The 21,242-nt window shown below is 38.6% G+C and overlaps 2 protein-coding genes across 2 annotated transcripts; both read right to left on the bottom strand.

The window, feature by feature from the left end:
- Nucleotides 1–12,685: 12,685 nt before the first annotated feature.
- On the bottom strand, nt 12,686–13,456 carry LOC110911294 (pelargonidin 3-O-(6-caffeoylglucoside) 5-O-(6-O-malonylglucoside) 4'''-malonyltransferase). Its single transcript, XM_022155897.2, has one exon. It carries the CDS (start codon nt 13,454–13,456, stop codon nt 12,686–12,688), a length of 771 nt encoding a protein of 256 aa, XP_022011589.2.
- Nucleotides 13,457–19,925: 6,469 nt separating this feature from the next.
- LOC118484296 (pelargonidin 3-O-(6-caffeoylglucoside) 5-O-(6-O-malonylglucoside) 4'''-malonyltransferase-like) lies at nt 19,926–20,435 on the bottom strand. Its single transcript, XM_035980322.1, has one exon. It carries the CDS (start codon nt 20,433–20,435, stop codon nt 19,926–19,928), a length of 510 nt encoding a protein of 169 aa, XP_035836215.1.
- Between the last annotated feature and the right edge of the window lie 807 nt (nt 20,436–21,242).

Below are 21,242 nucleotides of genomic sequence, written 5' to 3'. Positions count from 1 at the left end.
AAAGGATCAATTTTATTCTAGTGCAAGAATGGAGATCAATTGATGATCCAAGAGGTGTATTTTATACCAGCTTTGAAGAGCAACATCCTAAGTCTCAGTCAAATGACAGAAGACGGTTATGACATATCTATGAGGCACGAGTTTTTGAAGATTAGAGATGCACGGGGAATGCTTGTGATAAATGTTTGAAGGTCGATTAACAGGCTCTACAAGATTGTGTTAAGTCCTTCGAAACCCGTATGCTTAGAAATCAAACTCGATGATGATGATGCTTGGGCTTGGCATGCTCGTTTTGGGCATGCAAATTTTCCAGTGCTTTAAGCTATGTCGAAGGGGGATCATGCAGTGGGGCTTCCAACTATTTCTCATTCAAGACAACTTTGTGAAGGTAGTTTAGTATCCAAACAAGCCAGGGGAAGTTTTAAAAGGGAGGCATAATGGAGAGCTTCTCAAGCATTGGAACTCTTGCATGCTGACTTGTGTGGTCCCATCACTCCATCATCATTAGGAGGTAACAATTATTTTCTCTTGATTGTGGATGATTTTAGTAGGTATATGTGGGTTTACCTACTAAAAACTAAGGTAGAAGCTCTGGCAAAATTTAAGATTTTCAAGACCCAAGTTGAAAAAGAAAGTGGGTTTAGAATAAAAATGTTAAGAACAGATAGAGGAGGTGAGTTCAACTCACAAGCTTTTAACGATTTCTATCAAGCAACGGGTATAAAAAGACAGAAAGCGGTACCTTACACTCCACAACAAAACGGTATTGTGGAGCGAAGGAACCGAACAATCGTAGGAACCATACGAGCTATGCTTAAAATTATGCATGTTCCTGATGAGTTTTGGGGGGAGGCTGCAGCACATGCGGTTTATGTGCTAAATAGGGTTCTCACAAAAGCCGTTAAAGATAAAACTCCATATGAAATGTGGAAGAAAAAACAACCAAACTTGAGGTACATGAAGATTTTTGGTTGCATTGGTTATGCAATAAAGTTGAAAGGTCATGTTACTAAACTAGAGGACAGGAGTAGACCTCTAGTTTACCTAGGAGTAGAACCTGGGAATTTGGGCTTTAAAATGTATGATCCAGTGAATAAAAGAGTAGTGGTGATAGCAGAAGGTGATGTGAAGTTTAATGAGAAAGAAAAATGGGCATGGGGACAAAATAGTGTTTCTGCTGTTAGTAACCCCATCACAAGGGTCCACATTAATACACACGTGCATGCAAGTGAAAATGAAGAAAATGATGCTTCAAAGCATGCGACAGAAGATGTAGGTACTTCTAACCACAATAAGACCTCAAGCTGTGAAGAAATCTCATCTAGTTCCATAAAAATTAACCCCTCTTCAAGTGATGTAGATGAAGAGATTGTTTGTAAGTACCGACCCCTTGAAGAAGTTTATCAAAATACAAGGTCGTTCACAGAGGAAGAAGTACGAGATTTGTATGAAAGGGAGGAACTCCTCCTTGTTGATGACGAACCAACAAGTTATCGTGAAGCCACAACCGACGTCTACCGGAGAAAGGCAATGCAAACTGAACTTGATTCTATCATCAAGAACAAGACATGGACTCTAGTCGATTTGCCTAGAAATCATAAGGCGATCGGACTAAAGTGGGTCTTCAAGCTAAAGAAAGACGCAAATGGAAGAGTAACCAAGCACAAAGCCCGGCTAGTCGTGAAGGGTTACGTTCAGCAGAAAGGTGTTGACTTTGAAGACGCGTTTGCTCCGGTTACACGGTTGGAAACTATCCGGTTGTTACTTGCATTAGCTGCAAAGGGAAACTGGCTTTTGCATCACCTAGATGTCAAGTCAGCATTTCTAAATGGGGAACTAAAATAGGAAGTTTATGTGACACAGCCGAGCGGTTTTGAAGTCAAGGGCAAAGAGGATATGGTGTACAGGTTACACAAGTCACTCTACGGTTTAAGGCAAGCTCCGAGAGCGTGGAACACCAAGCTCGAAAGGTCACTTAAGGAACTTGGATTTAGTGGGTGCAACCAAGAACAGGCCGTTTATAAACTACGAACCTCCAACTCACTTATAATAGTTGGCGTCTACGTAGATGAGATGACATGATAGTTACGGGTTCAAGTGAAAAAGATATTGCGGCATTCAAACAAAAGATGAAGACAATTTTTGACATGAGTGACCTGGGTATGTTGAGTTATTATTTGGGTATAGAAGTAAACCAAACACATGATGGGATCATCGTAAAGCAGGAAGGTTATGCCTTAATGGTGCTAAAGATGACTGGAATGCAAAGTTGTAATGAAGCTAAGTGTGACACCTGTGCTCCGTAAACACACACAAAGTAGGACACTATCTTTTATCAAAGAAACAATGTGTTTTGACCTCAAAAATTTGTTTATTTTGGTTTTACAATTTCACATGTTGATTCTAGTTCATTTTCAAGCTTTAAATCGCTTTCTAGAAAGTTAAACGCGAACTGATGCGTAAACGTAATCAGTTTAATGCGGCAAACACTCCAGAGTAGTGACATAGGCTTAACATACCTTAAATAACTTTTAGATAACTTAGAAATAAGTTTTGAACGCTTTGGTGTGTCAAAAACAAGTTATTTCACACTCAGGTACTATTTGCGTCAAATTGCAAAAGTCTGCTGATTCACATAGTATTTCACATTCCGGAACTTGATCATAAGTTAAATATGCCCTAAATATCCTTCACATGGCTTAGAAATAGGCTTTGAGGTGTTTGGTGCGCAAAAATAAACTTTCTTGATCAATAGGGACTAAAAGCGTCAAAAAGTGCATAAGTTTGCATTTTCGCGCATAACTTACGTTCTGAATATATCCGGACTTCCAAAAATTTATGTAATCATTAAAATATTTTATTTTAGTGATTGGCATGATAAAATTCCATTCGTCGCGTAATTTGGATCGTTTTTCGCAATCGTTCGTGTTTCGTCGTAATTAACCGAACAACGCGACCGTACGACCAAACGAACCGACATCCGAGATATTTTTGAGCATGTTTCATGTCCCTTATGTTTAGGCATCATTGTAGAGCCTTGAAAATGGCTTAACGGGCCTTAAACGCATCAAAAAGGGCCTTAGAAGCATGCAGGGACCATTTCTGTAATTTCTGAAACTTATTGCTGAACTGGGAATCTCAGACGGCCAGCGTAAGCCCCCCCCCCCTGAAGTTACGCGGCCGGTGTAAAACTCTCAGACCTGCAAAAATCAATTCCCAGCTATTGTGCACTCTTGCAAATGGTATCGTAGCTTACTATGGGCCATTTTTAAGTGCCCATGGTTTTGCAAAACCATGGGTGCATGTGTACGGTCCAGATTTAAGCTTGGTTTTCGATGAACGATCCTAACGGTTGTAAGAAAACTATAAATACCCTACCCCCTTCACTTGCAACTCACACCTTTGATTCATTCAGCTCTAAGTTGGGGATTTTATGCTCCATACCTGAGTTGTTTGGGTCAAAACTTTCCTTCTTGGACCCGTTGTAAGTCCTCTTTCGTTCTTTTACGCGTTTTGTTTGCCTTTCTGCTTTGACCAGTTTATGGTCAACACGAAGTTCGTTTGAACTTCATAACGTGAGCGTAATCACGATGGTTATAGTCCCTTGTGACTATACCTACTGATTACCACGTTATCTAGGCATAGTGACGAGTCGTAGTTTCGGCCAAAATGCGTATTCTTGCGTATTTTGTAACCAAACTACTTTTAGGTATCAAAACCGTTTGTTTTGATACCTAACCTGTTTTCAAACCTCGTTAAACATGTTTGAACATGTTTAGCTCGTCACTTTAGGTTTAGTGCTTGTAAGTCAAGCGATCTAATCAATCGCTTAGACTTACGAACCCGACCCGTTTGGTGGATCATTAGGATCCGACCAAAGATATAATGTGACCATAGTTGTATAGGTAATAACCTTCCAAGGTTATACCTTATGGTCACTTCGTTTAGTTAGTTGTATGATAGGTAGTTTATATGCCTTAGGAAAATGACCAAAACGCCCTTTTTCACATAATTTCATTTAAGCATATGTAACACATGTTTTGACATCTAAACTAATTATATAACATAATTAGATATGTTAAGGCATATAATACTTGTCATACGACTAGTTAGGCGTCTCGAACGCGCATTCGCGCAAACGACGCGTTAAAGCGGCGTAAGCTACCTTAACGGGTCGTATTGGGTCGTAAGCACTTAGGATAGGTTTTCGTTTTAGAATGTAGGCTTTGTTAAACCATACCACTTGTGTTCCAACACTCATTTGGTTTACAAGACCTCATTCTACCCGATCTTCCGATTTAGGTGTCGATTCCCTAACATAGTATTTGTTACCCTAGGAATCACTTCAACTCTTGAACTCTTCGTCTTTTGAGCTTTGTTATACCCTTTGAACCGGGACTATACGCAACCCCAGCGAGTACATAGTTCCCCTCTTTTACCATTTTTCAAATGTTTTGGGGTGATTCATATGTGCAATCGATCTGTTTTCAAAATGTATGGCATGTGTGTGTTCACTAAGTGCTTTTATGTGTATTATTCCGATTATGCAAATGTAATGTTTTATCCTTAAGTGATCTACCTATCTTCATAGTTAGATTCATGTAGGATATTTGAAGTACAGCCTTAGATCTTCCTATCTTCATAGTGAGATTTTTAAGAAGTACTTTACAACTCAATGGTTGGTTTTTGTGTAGTTTGTTGGTGATTTAGATAACGAAACTAGATAATACAATAAGCACATGGTGCATACGTCACTAGTACTTCCTATATATAAGTGTGCTTATTGTATTACCTTTCGTGGCGTTATCCCGAATCACCATTAGGATTTAGGTTTGTATTGATTCAATAATTCAATGTGATAAGAACCCAGTATCCCTGTAGCATCTATCTATCTTCATAGTTGGGGCTGTTTGGTAGCCTCTTAATCCATTCAGAGGCTGTCTCTTAATGAAATCATTTGTGGCCCTTATGTCTGAATGAATAAGAGGTAACCATATGTCTGACTGGATAAGAGGTAACATATGAATGGTAACCCATCACATGTCACATTCTTCTACATTATCTTTGTTAAACTCTTAAATGATTTCATTAAGAGGTAGCCTTTTAATGTCATTCAGATGCTACCAAACAGCCCCTTAGACTTATATGGGATGTTTAGAGTACTAATATTGGAATCCATGTTTGGATCCATTGTGTACTTTAATGCATGTTAGGTAATTCAATATGATAAGAACCCAGAATCCCTGCAGTATCTATCTATCTTCATAGTTAAACTTATATGGGATGTTTAGAGTACTAATAATGGAGTCCATGTTTGGATTTATTATGTACTTTAATGCATGTTAGATTAGACAATGTGATAGAACTCAAATCCTTATAGCATCTACCTACCTTCATAGGTTGATTCTTGTAGGATGTTTAAAGTACTGATATTGAAATCCTTTATTGGATTCATTGTGTGGTTTAATGCTTGTTTACAAGTTGGTACAAGTTGACAATTTATGTGTTATGTGGTAGTTGTGATTTAGATAACGAAACGGGTATAATAAAATAAGAACATTTGTGGATACGCCGCTGGTACTTCCTATATATAAGTGTTCTTATTTTATTATTCTTGTAGCGTTATCTGGATCACTTTAGGATTTTGTGTACAATTGTTTCAATGTTCATTATCAAAATCTTTGTAGAATCTCCCATATTTTTATGTGTTAGATTCTTAGAAAGATATCTGAAGTATTATCATGACTCATTGATTTGATTTATGTAATACTATATAAGTTTTGATTTATTTCAAAACAGTTATTATTAATCCTTGATTGGATTCCTAATAACATATTCATAAGTTTTCATGATGGTTTAATCGGGATTTCAATGTAAGACATAAAATGATTTAGTAAATATCATAATGCCATATACAAACCTATTTTTGTCACAAGTTTTCACAATTAAGATTATAATACCAAATGTTTTTGCCATTTATTTGGCCAATAAAACCTATGTATTCGCCGGCATTTTTATGCTGACTGTTTTCGCATATGTTTCAGGATTTTCGACTGTTCAAGCATGCAACGCATAGGACTGCATACGGTCCTTAGACTTCTAAAACAAAAGAACAATTACATGTATTCTTTGTTTGTAAAACGATGTTAATGATAATGAAACAAATTAGTACCAGAGTTATGAGCAATTTGTAACGTGACTCCCCGATATTTCCGCCGCGTGTTCTTATATTACGCGAATGGGGTGTTACACTAAGTGGCCCATGGATCAAAAATTGAAACTGACAAAAGATGAGAAAGGCAAGGTGGTGGATGCAACTGGGTATAGAAGAATCATCGGGAGTCTTCGTTATTTACTCCACACTCACCCGGACTTGAGTTACTCGGTTGGGCTTGTGAGTAGATTTATGCAATCACCTAAAGAATCTCATCTTACAGAAGTGAAGAAAATATTAAGGTATCTACCACAAGTTATGGACTAAAATACAAAAGAGGTGGTGACGGTCGGTTAGTGGGTTATTCAGACAGCAGCCACGGAACCGACCGTGAAGATTGTCAAAGCACAACTGGTACGGTGTTTTATTTTTCGGGAAATCTGATTACGTGGTCCTCTCAGAAGTAGAAAACAGTGGCTCTTAGCTCATGTGAAGCTGAATTCATGGTCGCGACATCGGTGGCACGTCAAGCATTATGGCTAAGAAGTTTACTTAGCGAGTTAACCGGAAAAGAAGCTCAAAAGGTGTTGTTGTTAGTTGATAACGAGTCTTCGATTGCGTTAATGAAGAATCCCGTCTTTCACGGGCGAAGTAAACACATTGATACAAAATTTCATTTCATACGAGAATGTATAGAGCGGGAACAAATCGAAGTCAAGCATGTAAGTGGCGACTTGCAAAAGGCAGACACACTAATGAAAGCATTGCCTCGGATCAAGTTTGGTGAAATGCGGAGTCTTGTCAGAGTCGAGGATTTGAAGAACGGAGCCAACACTAAGGGGGAGAGTGTTGGTTAATTAGTGGTTGACTAGTTCTGTTGTGAGCGAGTTACATGGGAGCCAAAATAAAAAGGGAAAATTACGAAAATGTCAGTTGACCAAACCTGTTTCAAATTTGTCACGCTCATGCGTCCTTGGAGCGGCGCGTCATGCGCAGGATGCGTCCTTCAAGCACGGGATACGTCCTTAGAGCAAAACCCAATAAAAAATGGACACGTGGCCACAGGATGCGTCCATCAAGCACGAGATGCGTCCTTGGAGCACGGGATGAGTCGGGCAAGTTTCTGAAGCGTCCGGCGAGGTTTCCGGCGAGTTGCAGATTTTCGACGAGTTTTCCGGCGAGTTATTTCATTGAAACGATTTCAATACCATTGATGAAGGCATATCAGTTGGGTGAGGGTGTATGTGACAACCCTCACCGAATCAGGTATCCGTATGACTTAATTAATATTTAATTACTGGTTAATTACTGTGCTTGCTTGAAATTGTGGATAAACTGCTACTTGAATGCTGATACATACATATACTTGCATCATACTTCATTAACTGTCACTCCATTATTTACATATAGAACTTTAGTGACAAACATCATGCACAAAAGCACAGTAGCACAATGAATGGATAACCCATTAAGCATGCTGATATAACCAGTATCAGGCAGACACTGCCTCTAAGGCCTGTATGAGCCGGGAATAGTTTACTACACTAGTAGGAAGTGTAGGGAGATGAAGATTGTAGAACTGCGTCACTAGGTGATAGTTATAGTGACCGGATGTGCCTAAAACATGATTTAAACACAAATTCTGCACTTGAATATAAAAATTCAGCTTTTTAGCAAACTAGTAAAGTGCAAAAACATGGGAAAATAATACTAGACACTTTCCAAAGTGTCGGGAATTCTTCGTGTCACTAAAAATAATAATAACGACACTTTAAAGCTTTATTAAGCACTTTAACGGATCAGTATCCAACCGAATAACCGGACTTTACCCGGAACACAAAAATATTGTCATTGACATTGTTTTTCTTTTTCTGAGCTAGTTAGGGTCCCCGAATACCCTAACACCCGTCACAAGACACTACATGCTAGTAACTAATTAACCTCCTAACTAGTTAACTAATACTTATTCATTTAGTTAGAAACCAACCATGGGACCCCCCCCCCCCCACATAACCGTACTCGGTTAGTAAAGGGGACAAACACTTACAACTTGATTATTTTAATCCCCCCATGCCTTATATCAAGATGACACAAAACCCTTTGGATAATTAGGATAGAATTGTCTATAAGAACAAGATTATGTCCACCATTCACTCATTACCACACTTGAACAAAAATCACTCTCATCCCTCTCTCTAGATATCTCGGCCGAGAACCAAGCCCCACATCCATCCATTTTTCGATTTTGATCAAGGCATTCCAAGCATATACAAGTGTGAAGGATCTGATACGAGGAAGCCCGGTGCTTGCGGATTGCCAAGGACCTCTCTACGGCGCTATTAACCCCTCGTTTTTCGACTAGTTTCTTCCCTAGCCTCGAGCTAGTAGTAAGTGACTCTAAACGCCTTCTTGATCTATTCTAATGTGGTTAATAAGAATTTTGTCGGTTGAAATTCATGAACATACAAGATCAAAGTCTAAAAGTCTACTTAAATGATGAACAAGATGGTTAATAGATGAATAATAGTGTAAAACTTGTGAAATTAGTTTTGTTATGATTATTTATTGTTGTTGATTGCTAGTGTTGGAATGGATCGTCATCAAACCACACTAGATCATGTTCATAGAACATGAACTAGCCTTATGTTAAGTCGTAAAGTTATTAGATGACGAACCCTTTCAAACATAAACATGAACTTGTGTAAAAACAATTTTTCTTATGAAATGGAGTTCTAAACTAGTAGATCTGAGGATCTACAAGTGGTATTTTCGAAGAACCAAGTGTAAGGTGAAATCATATTTTTAAAGTCGGATCTTTCCTAAACAAAGGTGATTTTTGTGAACACACAAGTGTGTAGACACTTGTGTAACAAAAAGTTTTAACAAAGAATTATTTTTGTAATTTTTGACGAGAAGTTGTAAAGATGTATATTCTTTAAAAACAAGATTCTCAAGAAACAGAGTTTATTTATAAAAAGATCTACTAAAAATACGGGGAAAGTTACTACATATCTTATACAAACCACAAGTTCATGTGTTTTGCGATTTATATCTATTTTGACTATTTTGATGATGAAACTTTGCTTGATTGATGTTGGGAATATTGTTGAATTGAAATTTAAAAAAGAAAATGATACGCTTAAAAGCGTGGCCACCTCCAGTTACAGGGGAAACTCTAGCGAAATTTCTGCAGAAATATAAACACTTGGAAATATTTTTGGTGACAAGTGTCTATAACTATATTTTTAACTTGTTTTCAAAATATAAATTTCGCCACGATTTTTACTACAAAATAAGCAAGTGTCGGAGGTGGGATTTTCACAAAATAAAACTTGCTAACATATATATTTAGTATATATTTTCCATAACAACACTTGTGAGATTTTTATGATTATTTTGTGAACTATATAAATATTATTTTTAGGGTAAAAATAATATTACTAAATATTCACGACTCCAAAAAAATACGAACGCCTTCACAATAAATATTTAAGTTACACCGGTATTATTAATACCACCCGAATTTTACAACGTAACTTACGTATTTTCGGAAAATACTATTGAACGCGTATTTTGACAAAAGTATTATTTTGGGAAGATTATATGTAATAAAATATAATATTTTTGGGAAAAATATTTATATTTTGGAGAAAGAATTAGAATATATTATAAGTGAGACTTAATAATATATTTCGAAGTTATACGAACGCACATGTATTAAAACCCCCATCTTTGGGAAGGAATGTGTATACCAAATAATTACGAAGTGTAAACACGAAATAGTTGCCTAACTATTTCCCAAAGACATTAAACCTTAAGCTAAGGCACAGCCGTTCGTCTAATAAGAGTTAGTACGTGTAGGTCGTCGCACAGCAGGTTGACCAGGAGATTTCTTGTTAGAGACGCACTTCTGTGAGTTCATGTCCCCCTTTTCTCTTATCTGTTTTCAGTTTTCTAAACTGCGGGGGTGAAATACATGTTACTATGTTTACGAGTACTTTACACATGGTATGATTAGCGTAAGGAGGGTTACTACTTAGATCATGTGAGTGGGTAGGCGTGAACTAAAGGCCATTAGTCCTCATTGTAGGACCGAGGGACAGTAGCGGTAGATCTATCTGGGTGTAGCGAGCCCAGCCCCAGGCCCATCTGAACGGACCTCGGGGTGACTTTGTACCCATCGCAAAATCTGCTAGGTTTGAGTCTTCCTACTGCACATCACACATATCAATGGCCTTGCAAACCATTGGTGATCTCTTTTTCCTTATTTGCTACATACCAGGAATTTTTATACTTACAAAGGTTTTTACATACTCACTACACATGAACTCGCTCAACAATTTTGTTGATTTTTCTAACTTACATGTATTTCAGGGAATTAAGGATTCTGGCACGGTATGCTACGTTGCGTTAGAGTTACGGGATCAACCTCGTTTAGGGATTGCGACTTTTACCTGGACGAGTCGCAAGTCTTAAAGGGTGTTTAAATTATGTTGTGTCTTAAGAACAATGTTTTTATTTTGTAGTATTGTAAACTCGATGCATGTGTCTGCATTTTAAAACAATGTCGTGGTATTTTGTTTTTAAGACTTTAATTAATGGATTATTCTGCATGGTTTTACTTTCATATAGCTTTGTTGTGATTAAGCTATGGTATTAAGAAGTCACACCAAATTAACCCACGCTTCCGCAAAGCCAGGGTGTGACAGTGTAAAGGTAATGTTTAGGAATTGTGTATCTGTTACATAGATCATGAATTCTTTGACAAAGCTTTTCCTGTTCAAATAGGAGGTACCTAGGAAAGCACTGAAGTTGGTTAACAGTGAAAAGCCATTGGATGATACTGAAAAGAAAGATTGTTCTGGTTTGAAGTCGGAGTAGATGGCAGGATAGAAATGCAGGCGGAGGAATTTGGGTCCTTGGGACACCGGAAATGTGTAAGTGAACGAAGAAACATTAAAAATTCTAGCAGAAGTATAAGGGAGGTCTCCGGATACCGAAGAATCTTGTTGGAAGGGGGCGGACGAAAACAAAGTGGTGATGATGTTGGAAGGAGACAATGGAGGCTCGTTGCAATGAAATAACTCGCCGGAAAACTCATCGGAAATCTGCAACTTGCCGGAAACCTCGCCGGACGCTTCAGAAACTTGTCCGACTCAACCCGTGCTCCAAGGACGCATCCCGTGCTTGAAGGACGCATCATGTGGTCACGTGTCCATTTTTTATTGGGTTTCGTTCTAAGGACGCATCCCGTGCTTGAAGGACGCATCCCGCGCATGACAAATTTGAAAACAGGTTTGGTCAACTGACATTTTCGTAATTTTCCCAAATAAAAACGTGCATGTGAGTTTAGTCAAAAGAGACGTTGCTTTAGATGAGCAATTTCTGGAATAAGACCTGTTCGTTAGGTCCTTTCTGTTTCAGCTTTTTATTATAAATAGGCAGTCTAGCTGCAGAATAAATCAGTCGAAAAAGCAACAGTTTGTTTTCTTTCTTTTGTAAGCATTTGAAGCATTCAGTAAAAGAAAAGCGAATCATTCTGTGCTTATCTTGTTTTATTTTGCGTTCTATTTTTACTTTTGTCCAACACTGACTTAATGTATTAACCCATTTTTAGATGTTATTTGGAAAATTAACATTGGAAAACAGTTCATATATATTAATTGCTTCTAGTGTTAAGACTCATAATCGAATATGTTAGTCCTTAAACATAAATCATAATCTTTAATTCCTTATCATAATTTAAAGATTAAACAACTAGTACATGTGACTAATCTTTAGGGGTAGGGGTGGTCATCACTCACCACCAATTTATCACTCATAACTTCCAATCAAGTTCCGCCACATCATCGAGCTTTATTCCATCACTCACAACTTTTTTTAGTGGAAATGCCCATCACTCACAACAATCCTCAAAACCCAACAAAGCAATTAAATAAAACATGAAACAAGACCCAAAAGCTTATCACACATCTCCCATAACGCGTTGTTTTTATAACGGGAATTAACTTCGTTGAATTATAGAGGTGGCGGTGGTGTTTGGCAATTGTTCACGCGTGAAAATTTTCCAATACGCACAAAATGTTAACCACCCCGGGTGGCCTTATAATACATAATTTGGGAATTTAATGTGGACACGCTTCATTTTGCACCTAACTTTTAAATCACATTTTTCTTAAATATAACTGGAAATTCAAGACATTTGATATGTCGTAGTGATTTCTTTAAACGAGCCTTATAATAGATGATATTTTTAAAACATTCAATTCTTAGATGATATTTTTAAAACATATATATTTCACTCTCTTTATGTCAGTGGATATGTATAGCAATGCAATATGCTAACTATAATAGATTTATTTTAGATTGTAATATAGGTAACATAAAATGTCATGTGACACTCGATGTTAACAAGAAAACCAGAAAAACATACAAAAAAACATATAAGAACATTAAGACCAAATGTTATCTAGTGCTTCTTCAAAAAGCAAGAAGTTGATGAGGATGATAAATATGCAAACCAAATCGATTTTAGGCACTAAAAATGTTATCTAGTGCTTCTTCAAAATAAGGGACATCTTTAACATCTAGAAAGATGAATGCTTCCACTCCATTACCTTCCTCATCGTCGATCAAGTGTGCTGAATTTTTCACAGGCACGGTCCCAGGAACCGCCCAAATGGGCCTTCCGAAACCAAAGTCAGCTTCATAGAAAGGGAACTTACACCAACTACTTATTGGAATTACATTTGTTGATTCAGGAATGTTGGTCATATCTAAGATAGAATTCAAAACCATTGTTTGACCTTGTTCGCTATCATGGTGTACCTTTGAGTAGTCATTCACTGCTTTCGTGACAGAATCGTTTAAAAGATTCGCTAGTTCTATAGTTGTTTCAAGAATCGTAGGTTTCGTAGCACAAATCCCCCAAATATTTCCACAAGCATGTTTGGATATTGAAGAAGCCATTTTTTCCCTTAGATTTATTGGCTGGAAGAGTATAGACTCTCTTGGATTACCATGTGTCACGCGATCAACACCAATGAAAGCCTTCCAAATGGCCGCGGTTACCAACTGTAACTTCGACAATTGACGTGTGCCAATTCTTCCACTCTTGATGGCCTTTTCTTTCATGTTGGATATGGCACTCTCACTGAATGAAAGTTTCTTGCATGTATATCTACTCAATGTATCATCGTCGGTCAAGAGTTGTAGTGGCATGGGACGGAAACCAAGGGCAGGAAACGAGGATGAGATAAAACCAGGAGTAGTGAATTTGATCTCATTTTGGTCTCGGTTCATGGCAGCCCATTCATTTAGGAATGTGCATAGTGTCGACGCATCCACAACCGTATGTGAAGCGCATACACCAAGTGCTGTTGAAAATAATTTAATCAAACAATTAATTTATTAATTACCGAGTTATCAGCCAAACCAGTTTGTTCCAACTTGAGCAAACTGATTAAAGAAAGGTAGAAGGAGACTGTCCCGTTGTCGGACGAATTTAAATAACACGCAAAATTAAAACCAACCTGGCGATTGAGATCAAAGATCTTTAAACGAGAAACTTGAACTGCACGGATGATTCCTGTCCTTAAAGGATTTTACGCGCTCGTATTGCTGTGAGCTGCAGCGTAAACTCCCAGGATTTAATGCAGAACTGATCTGGTATTCCAACAGCAATGGAAACCAGAAAAACGCAGAAGCTGGAACGAAAACACGAACACCCAGATGGAGGAGAGTAGGCTGCGAAATTTTCAGTGTTTGAATGGGTAACAGGAAGCCTTTATTTATAGTTGTGGGTTATACCAGAGAGTGAGAAAAATAGGGAGAGAGATAACAATCCATAACCAATTCGAATTACCTATCTCATACGAATTCGGTTACTAGATAATTATCCTTAAACGAATTCGATTGACTATGGGATAACCCCCACAGTTTTCGAATCCATCCCTATCTCCTTCTTATCTCATCTTATTCGGTTTACAGATCTGACCCACCTGAAACCAAACCTTAGCTAAAAATAAAAGCTCCTCAGCTCCTAGCGACGATGCGTACGTGCGAAGTGCAAAGTGCGCCTCAAACGCGCCCATTCGCGCCTCAAACGCGACCATTCGCGAGCTCGCGGCTCGGCTCGGCTCGGCGCGCGTGTGGGCTTCATCCACTACTCAACCCATTTAACACTTTGGAGGCCCATAAGGGGTAATTCCTTATAAACCACTCAAACTTCAATCACTCCACCAATGTGGGATGGAGGAAACATACCAACTTGTATGTTCCTCTTAATATTATCTTTAATATTTCCAACAATCCCCCACCAAGTTGGAATGTTTCCTTTCACTTAGACTAATGATGTCACTAGGTGTCACGAAGATTAAACCCAGTTTATGTTGACAAACAAGAAGAGACAGATTAGATGGTGTCCTATGGAATTAAACCATTAACCTGATACCCCCCTTCGGTTTACCCCCACACATCACCAGCTGACTTTGCGTTCTCACTGAGCGCGAATATGGCCGTGCGCTATAAATCCTTTTCATGACCCTTTAGAAGATAAACCACTAATCTTCACTCGAGGCGGCACCACCCCTAGATCATATAGGCAAAGTTTTACATCATCCACGTTGCTTGGATGCCTCCAAAACTTTGTTAAGAGCATAAGCTCACCCTTGTTCTCGGCAACGACGTACTATCATACCTCACATGGATCTATCAAATTTGATAGTACCTTCTATCGTTAAGTGACTTCGTTGTTACCCTTTAAACTTGAGAAATAGGAGCACTAAGTTCAAGTTGGGTTTCCATCACTAACGATTCTATTGTGGTTTTAGACCCATGTCTCTCGCGGTATTCACAACCAAATCTCTCGTCAGAGGTTTAGTAAATGGATCTGCCAAGTTCTTACTTGTCTTGACATAGACAACCTTGATGGTACCACTTTCAAGCAGTTGTCTCACATAATTGTGCCGAAGACCTATGTGTCTTGATCCCCCATTATACACTGCGTTGTACACTTTAGATAGTGTGGCCTCACTATCACAATACATGGGAATACACGGCATTGGAACATCCCACAGACGGATGTCAGTAAGTAGATCTCTAATCCACTCTGCTTCCTTACCAGCCGCAGCTAGCGCTATGAGCTCAGCTTCCATAGTCGAGTGGGCAATACACGTCTGTTTCTTGCTCGCCCAAGAAACTGCTCCTCCTGCTAGAGTGAAAATCCACCCACTTGTAGATTTTGAATCATTTGTGCGATCAATCCAGCTTGCATCAGAATAACCTTCAAGTATTCTGGAAGAAGACGTGTATGTCAGTTCTAAGTTACTGGTCCTTTTCAGGTATCCAAGTACTCTACCCACTGCCTTCCAGTGTTCTGTCCCTGGATTAACAGTATACTGACTCAGTTTGCTTACAGCAAAAGCAATATCAGGACGAGTGCAATGTGTTGCATACATCATACTTCCAATAGCACTCGCATACTCCAGTTGAGCCACTGCTCTTCCAGAGTTCACATTAAGTTTCACACTTGGATCAAATGGAGTATTAAACTCTTTAATATTTAAGTGTTGAAACTTAGTCAGAATTTTCTCTATGTAATGAGATTGACTAAGAGAAATCTGACTTCCAGTTCTCTTCACCTTGATCCCAAGAATGGTATCAACTTCTCCTAGATCTTTCATCTTAAAGTTCAAGGACAAATATTTCTTTGTTTCAGAAATACCTTCAAGGTGAGTGCTAATGATCAACATATCATCAACATAGAGACAAATCACGACTGTATAACCGGGTTCGCATTTAGTATAAATACATCTGTCAGCACTATTGTGTCGAAACCCGAAAGCAGTCACAGTGGTGTCAAATCTCTCATGCCACTGTTTAGGAGCTTGCTTCAAACCATACAGAGATTTAATAAGTCTACACACTTTGTTCTCTTGTCCAGGCATCACAAACCCTTCTGGTTGCTCCAAATAAATCTCCTCATTTAGATACCCATTTAGAAATGCCGTCTTTACATCCATTTGATGGATGTAAAGTCCTTTCAAAGCAGACACCGCTATCAGAGTTCTAATAGAACCTATTCTAGCCACAGGTGCATAGGTATCAAAATAGTCGATCCCTTCTCTCTGCCTATACCCTTTAGCGACTAATCTCGCTTTATAGGCAGAGATGGATCCATCTGGATGATACTTCCTTTTGAAAATCCATTTGGATCCAATAGGTTTCTTTCCCTTGGGTAGATCAGCTAACTCCCAAGTTCCATTTCCCATAATGGAATCCATTTCATCATTGACTGCCTCCTTCCACAAAGGAGCATCTCTTGATGACATTGCCTCGTTGAAAGTTTTAGGATCATCATCCAAATTTACAGCAAAAATGACCTCTCTCGTCACTTTCTTTTGAGTTCCTTCAACCAGGTAAGAAAAGAAATCATCTCCATAACTTTTCTCTTTTCTAACTCTAGTACTTTTCCTTGGTTCTTCAACTATTGGTGAGGGTTGAACCCTTTTCTCAGAAGTACTAGAAGTTGTGGTGCCATTTGAGTTTTCATCATCTCTAGAAAACTTGTTCTCAAAGAATTCCACATCTCTGGATTCTACAACTATACCTGATTCGTCATCCAACAATCGGTAAGATTTACTATGCGAAGCATATCCAATGAACACACTCTTGAAAGCTCGTTCTCCCAGTTTGAGTGTCTTTGGATCAGGTACGCGATAGTAAGCAAGACAACCCCAAACCCTCAAATGCTCTAGGTTTGGTTTTCTTCCTTTCCATAACTCATATGGACTCGTAGGTATCACACGACTAGTGATCCTATTATGAACATAACATGCGGTTAACACAGCTTCCCCCCACATATTACGAGGTAGACCCGATTGGTTTAACATACAGTTAGCCATCTCTACCAAGGTTCGGTTCTTTCTCTCAGCCAAACCATTTTGTTGGGGAGTATATGGTGCAGTTCTCTCATGTATGATGCCTTCTTCTTCGCAGAATGCATCAAACCTTCGGTTAAAGTATTCTCCGCCTCTGTCCGAGCGAAGAATTTTAATGCGTTTCTCCTTTTGTTTTTCAACCTCAGCCTTATATATTTTGAATGCCTCAAAAGCTTCGTCTTTTGAATGCAACAAATAAACATATAAGTATCGGCTCGAGTCGTCACAGAAAGTGATAAAGTATCTCTTACCCCCACGAGTAAGAACTCCATTCAGTTCACAAATATCTGAATGAATTAGTTCTAGTAGTGATGTATTGCGTTTAGGAACACTTGGAAAAGGTTTCTTTGTGAATTTTGATTTAACACAAGTTTCGCATTTTTCAAAGTCTTTATCATTTAATTTTAATAAACCTTTAGTTTGCATTTTTTCAATGTTTTTAATATTTGTATGAGCTAAACGTTTGTGCCATAAAGAAATTGAACAAGCGATATAATCAGAAGACATAATTTCATTCAAATCAAAACCAATTGCATTACATTCACCAATACTAGAACTAACACTACCACCACTATCACTATCACTTTCATTCCCAAACCCGTCAATCACTGAAACGCCCCCTTGATCCGAATCTTCTTCTTCACCAATCCCATCTTCAGCTAAGTCAAGACGATACATTCCACCCGTGTTCTTTGCTTGACCCACATAGATGTCATTTAGAGAAAACTTCACACGGAGATTCTTGATAACCAGCTTGTAACCATTCCGATCAAACTTATCAGCAGAAACAAGACCCTTGGTGATACCAGGAACATGCAACACGTCCTGAAGAGTAACCACTTGACCATCTCTGAAGTTTAGACGCACCGTGCCTTTACCTCGAACCTCTACACGATGTCCATCAGCACATACCACCACTGTTCCTTGAGGAACAGGAGCATAAGTAAGAAACGAGCCACGATTCCCACAAACATGAACAGTGGCTCCAGAATCCAAAAACCATCCTCTACATGCCACAATGCGTGTATATTGAGAAAGCATGTTGACTTCACCAAGACCCACATTGGCCACTAGATTGGTGACTTTCTCAACATCAATAGCACTCGTAGAACCAACCGTGGATCCAGATTTCCTCTGAGAGCACTCTCGTGCATAATGCCCTGTTTCTCCACAAACATGACATTTACCAGACCTCTTTGGTTGATGGTTGTTAGTGTGTTGTGACTTCTTGAATTCTTTCTTCTTTGGTGCTGTAAACTTCTTATTCCTTGATGATGCCCCTTTTCCCTTTTGACCAGATCCACCAGCAACATGATTCACACTCGATCCGACTTTACCTCTTTTGTCCCTGTTGCGCGTTTCCTCCTCAATTCCAAGGTGCTTCAACAGTTCATCCAAAGAGTAGTCCTCAGACTTGTGCATCATTCTCTTTGAGAAATCCTTCCAACCAGGAGGCAATTTTGCAATAATAACCCCTACTTGAAATATTTCTGGCAGCGGAATAGAAAGTGCAGTCAATTTGTTAACAAGAACTTGGAGTTCATGCACCTGCTCCAAGATTGACTTGTCATCGACCATTTGGAAGTCTAGGTACTTGGCAATAAGGTATTTGTTAGTACCTTCTTCATGAGCCTTGTACTTATCTTCCAAAGCTTTCCACAATTCTCTAGCACTTTTTATTGGCGCGTACAAGTCATAGAGACGATCCGAAAGGGAATTTTTGATGTGACCCAGGCAAAGATCTTCAGCTTCCTTACGGATAAGTCTTTGCCTTGCCAAATCTTCATTTGGGAGCTCTCCTGCTTCACCAGGAGGGTCATCAGGGATTGCAGGCAAGTCAGGATCAAGGATATAGTAAAGTTTCAGCACAACTAGCATGAACTTAACCTTGTCCGCCCAGCGGGTATAGTTCTGACCATCGAATCTGTCCAACTTGACAAACTCTTGATTCATGAATCTCAGATTGGCTGTTGGTAGTTCAGAGTCCATTAATTCTGTTGATTAAAACACAAATTAAAATCCTTTAAGATTGTTGAAAATAATTTAATCACACAATTAATTTATTAATTACCGAGTTATCAGCCAAACCAGTTTGTTCCAACTTGAGCAAACTGATTAAAGAAAGGTAGAAGGAGACTGTCCCGTTGTCGGACGAATTTAAATAACACGCAAAATTAAAACCAACCTGGCGATTGAGATCGAAGATCTTTAAACGAGAAACTTGAACTGCACGGATGATTCCTGTCCTTAAAGGATTTTACGCGCTCGTATTGCTGTGAGCTGCAGCGTAAACTCCCAGGATTTAATGCAGAACTGATCTGGTATTCCAACAGCAATGGAAACCAGAAAAACGCAGAAGCTGGAACGAAAACACGAACACCCAGATGGAGGAGAGTAGGCTGCGAAATTTTCAGTGTTTGAATGGGTAACAGGAAGCCTTTATTTATAGTTGTGGGTTATACCAGAGAGTGAGAAAAATAGGGAGAGAGATAACAATCCATAACCAATTCGAATTACCTATCTCATACGAATTCGGTTACTAGATAATTATCCTTAAACGAATTCGATTGACTATGGGATAACCCCCACAGTTTTCGAATCCATCCCTATCTCCTTCTTATCTCATCTTATTCGGTTTACAGATCTGACCCACCTGAAACCAAACCTTAGCTAAAAATAAAAGCTCCTAGCGACGTGCGAAGTGCGAAGTGCGCCTCAAACGCGCCCATTCGCGAGCTCGCGGCTCGGCTCGGCGCGCGTGTGGGCTTCATCCACTACTCAACCCATTTAACACTTTGGAGGCCCATAAGGGGTAATCCCTTATAAACCACTCAAACTTCAATCACTCCACCAATGTGGGATGGAGGAAACATACCAACTTGTATGTTCCTCTTAATATTATCTTTAATATTTCCAACAAGTGCTACACCCCCACACTCAAAGGTGGTAAGTTGAATTGTAAGAATGTGTTGAGGTTTTGTTTCCACTGTAAATTCATCTACAGGCCTAACATCCACATGTAGACCAAGAATATCTTCAAGTTTAATGTTAACTTTGGCTTGTATGAACTCAACACCTTCGTCGTTACAGTCAACGATGTGACTTTCTTCAACATATCTACCTGTGAGAGGGTATAATCGCGTCAAGACTTTTTCTAGGGATTTTTCTAGTTGGACAACAAACTTTGGGTCTTGGTTGGGATTTTTGGTGAAAAAAAGAACGATAGCTACATGTCTAAGTGGAGCAAGTTCGTCGATGAAGCCTATCTTGTAGTGTTTAAGGTTTGAAGGAGTTGGAACCAATGGTTTTATGAATTTACCTGATTGTTTGTGAAACTTCATTACCAACGTATTTGCAAGTGAATCAAGAACGAAAAAGTAGTGAAGTGTCTTATCTTCTTTATCTTCTTATGGCCAACCATGACAAACGAAATCCACTACCCGTGCTTTATTTGTTTTGGCTTGTTTGTTTCAAGTGTCTTTATCTTCTTTTTTCTATTATTAAAAAGTTTGAAAAATTGGTGTATAATTAAATATTGTTTGAAAACTGGTGCATAATTTCTTTTATTATAAGGTTTGAAAAATTGATGTATAATTAAATATTGTTTGAAAACGGGTGCATAATGAAACACTGAATGCCACTATGCCACAAACTGTATGTGTCGACAAGTGAATGAATTCGTGGAAATAGACAAATAGTTAGGTGAGTGAATTTAAACATTGTTTGTGATTTTCTAAACAATGTTTAATTTGTGCACCAATTTTCTAAACAATTTATAAATTCATTTACCTAACTATTTCCATAAATTCGTTCAATGATAAACATATTGATGCTGTCTCAAGTGTAGAGGATCGGGCCATGACATTTCTGGAGGCTCATGATCGAGCTTCCAAGGGTGATTTACAAAAACGAGCATAACTTTGGCTACGGGTCACCGTTATAGGCGTTCGACCAGTCAAATCAAAGCTTGAAACGAGAAAACGCATTCTAATGAGAGTTTTGGACACTTTTTATGTTTTTTCGGTGTTTTATGCATTTTGTTTTTGGGCTTATGTTTTGCCCATGGCCTTTTTGTGACCCATTTCGAATTTCAGTCTCTATTTATGTATTGCTCTTGTAATTTCAATGGTCAGAAATCAATTTCGAGT

This window comes from Helianthus annuus, chromosome 2 (genome assembly GCF_002127325.2).
Source record: "Helianthus annuus cultivar XRQ/B chromosome 2, HanXRQr2.0-SUNRISE, whole genome shotgun sequence".
Lineage (NCBI taxonomy): Eukaryota > Viridiplantae > Streptophyta > Magnoliopsida > Asterales > Asteraceae > Helianthus > Helianthus annuus.
This window is presented reverse-complemented; position numbering and strand designations above follow the sequence as displayed.

Bases quoted from the DNA above. Each gene is read 5' to 3' on its own strand.
- LOC110911294 (XM_022155897.2), bottom strand. From the start codon at position 13,456: ATGAACCGAGACCAAAATGAGATCAAATTCACTACTCCTGGTTTTATC.
- LOC118484296 (XM_035980322.1), bottom strand. From the start codon at position 20,435: ATGAAGTTTCACAAACAATCAGGTAAATTCATAAAACCATTGGTTCCA.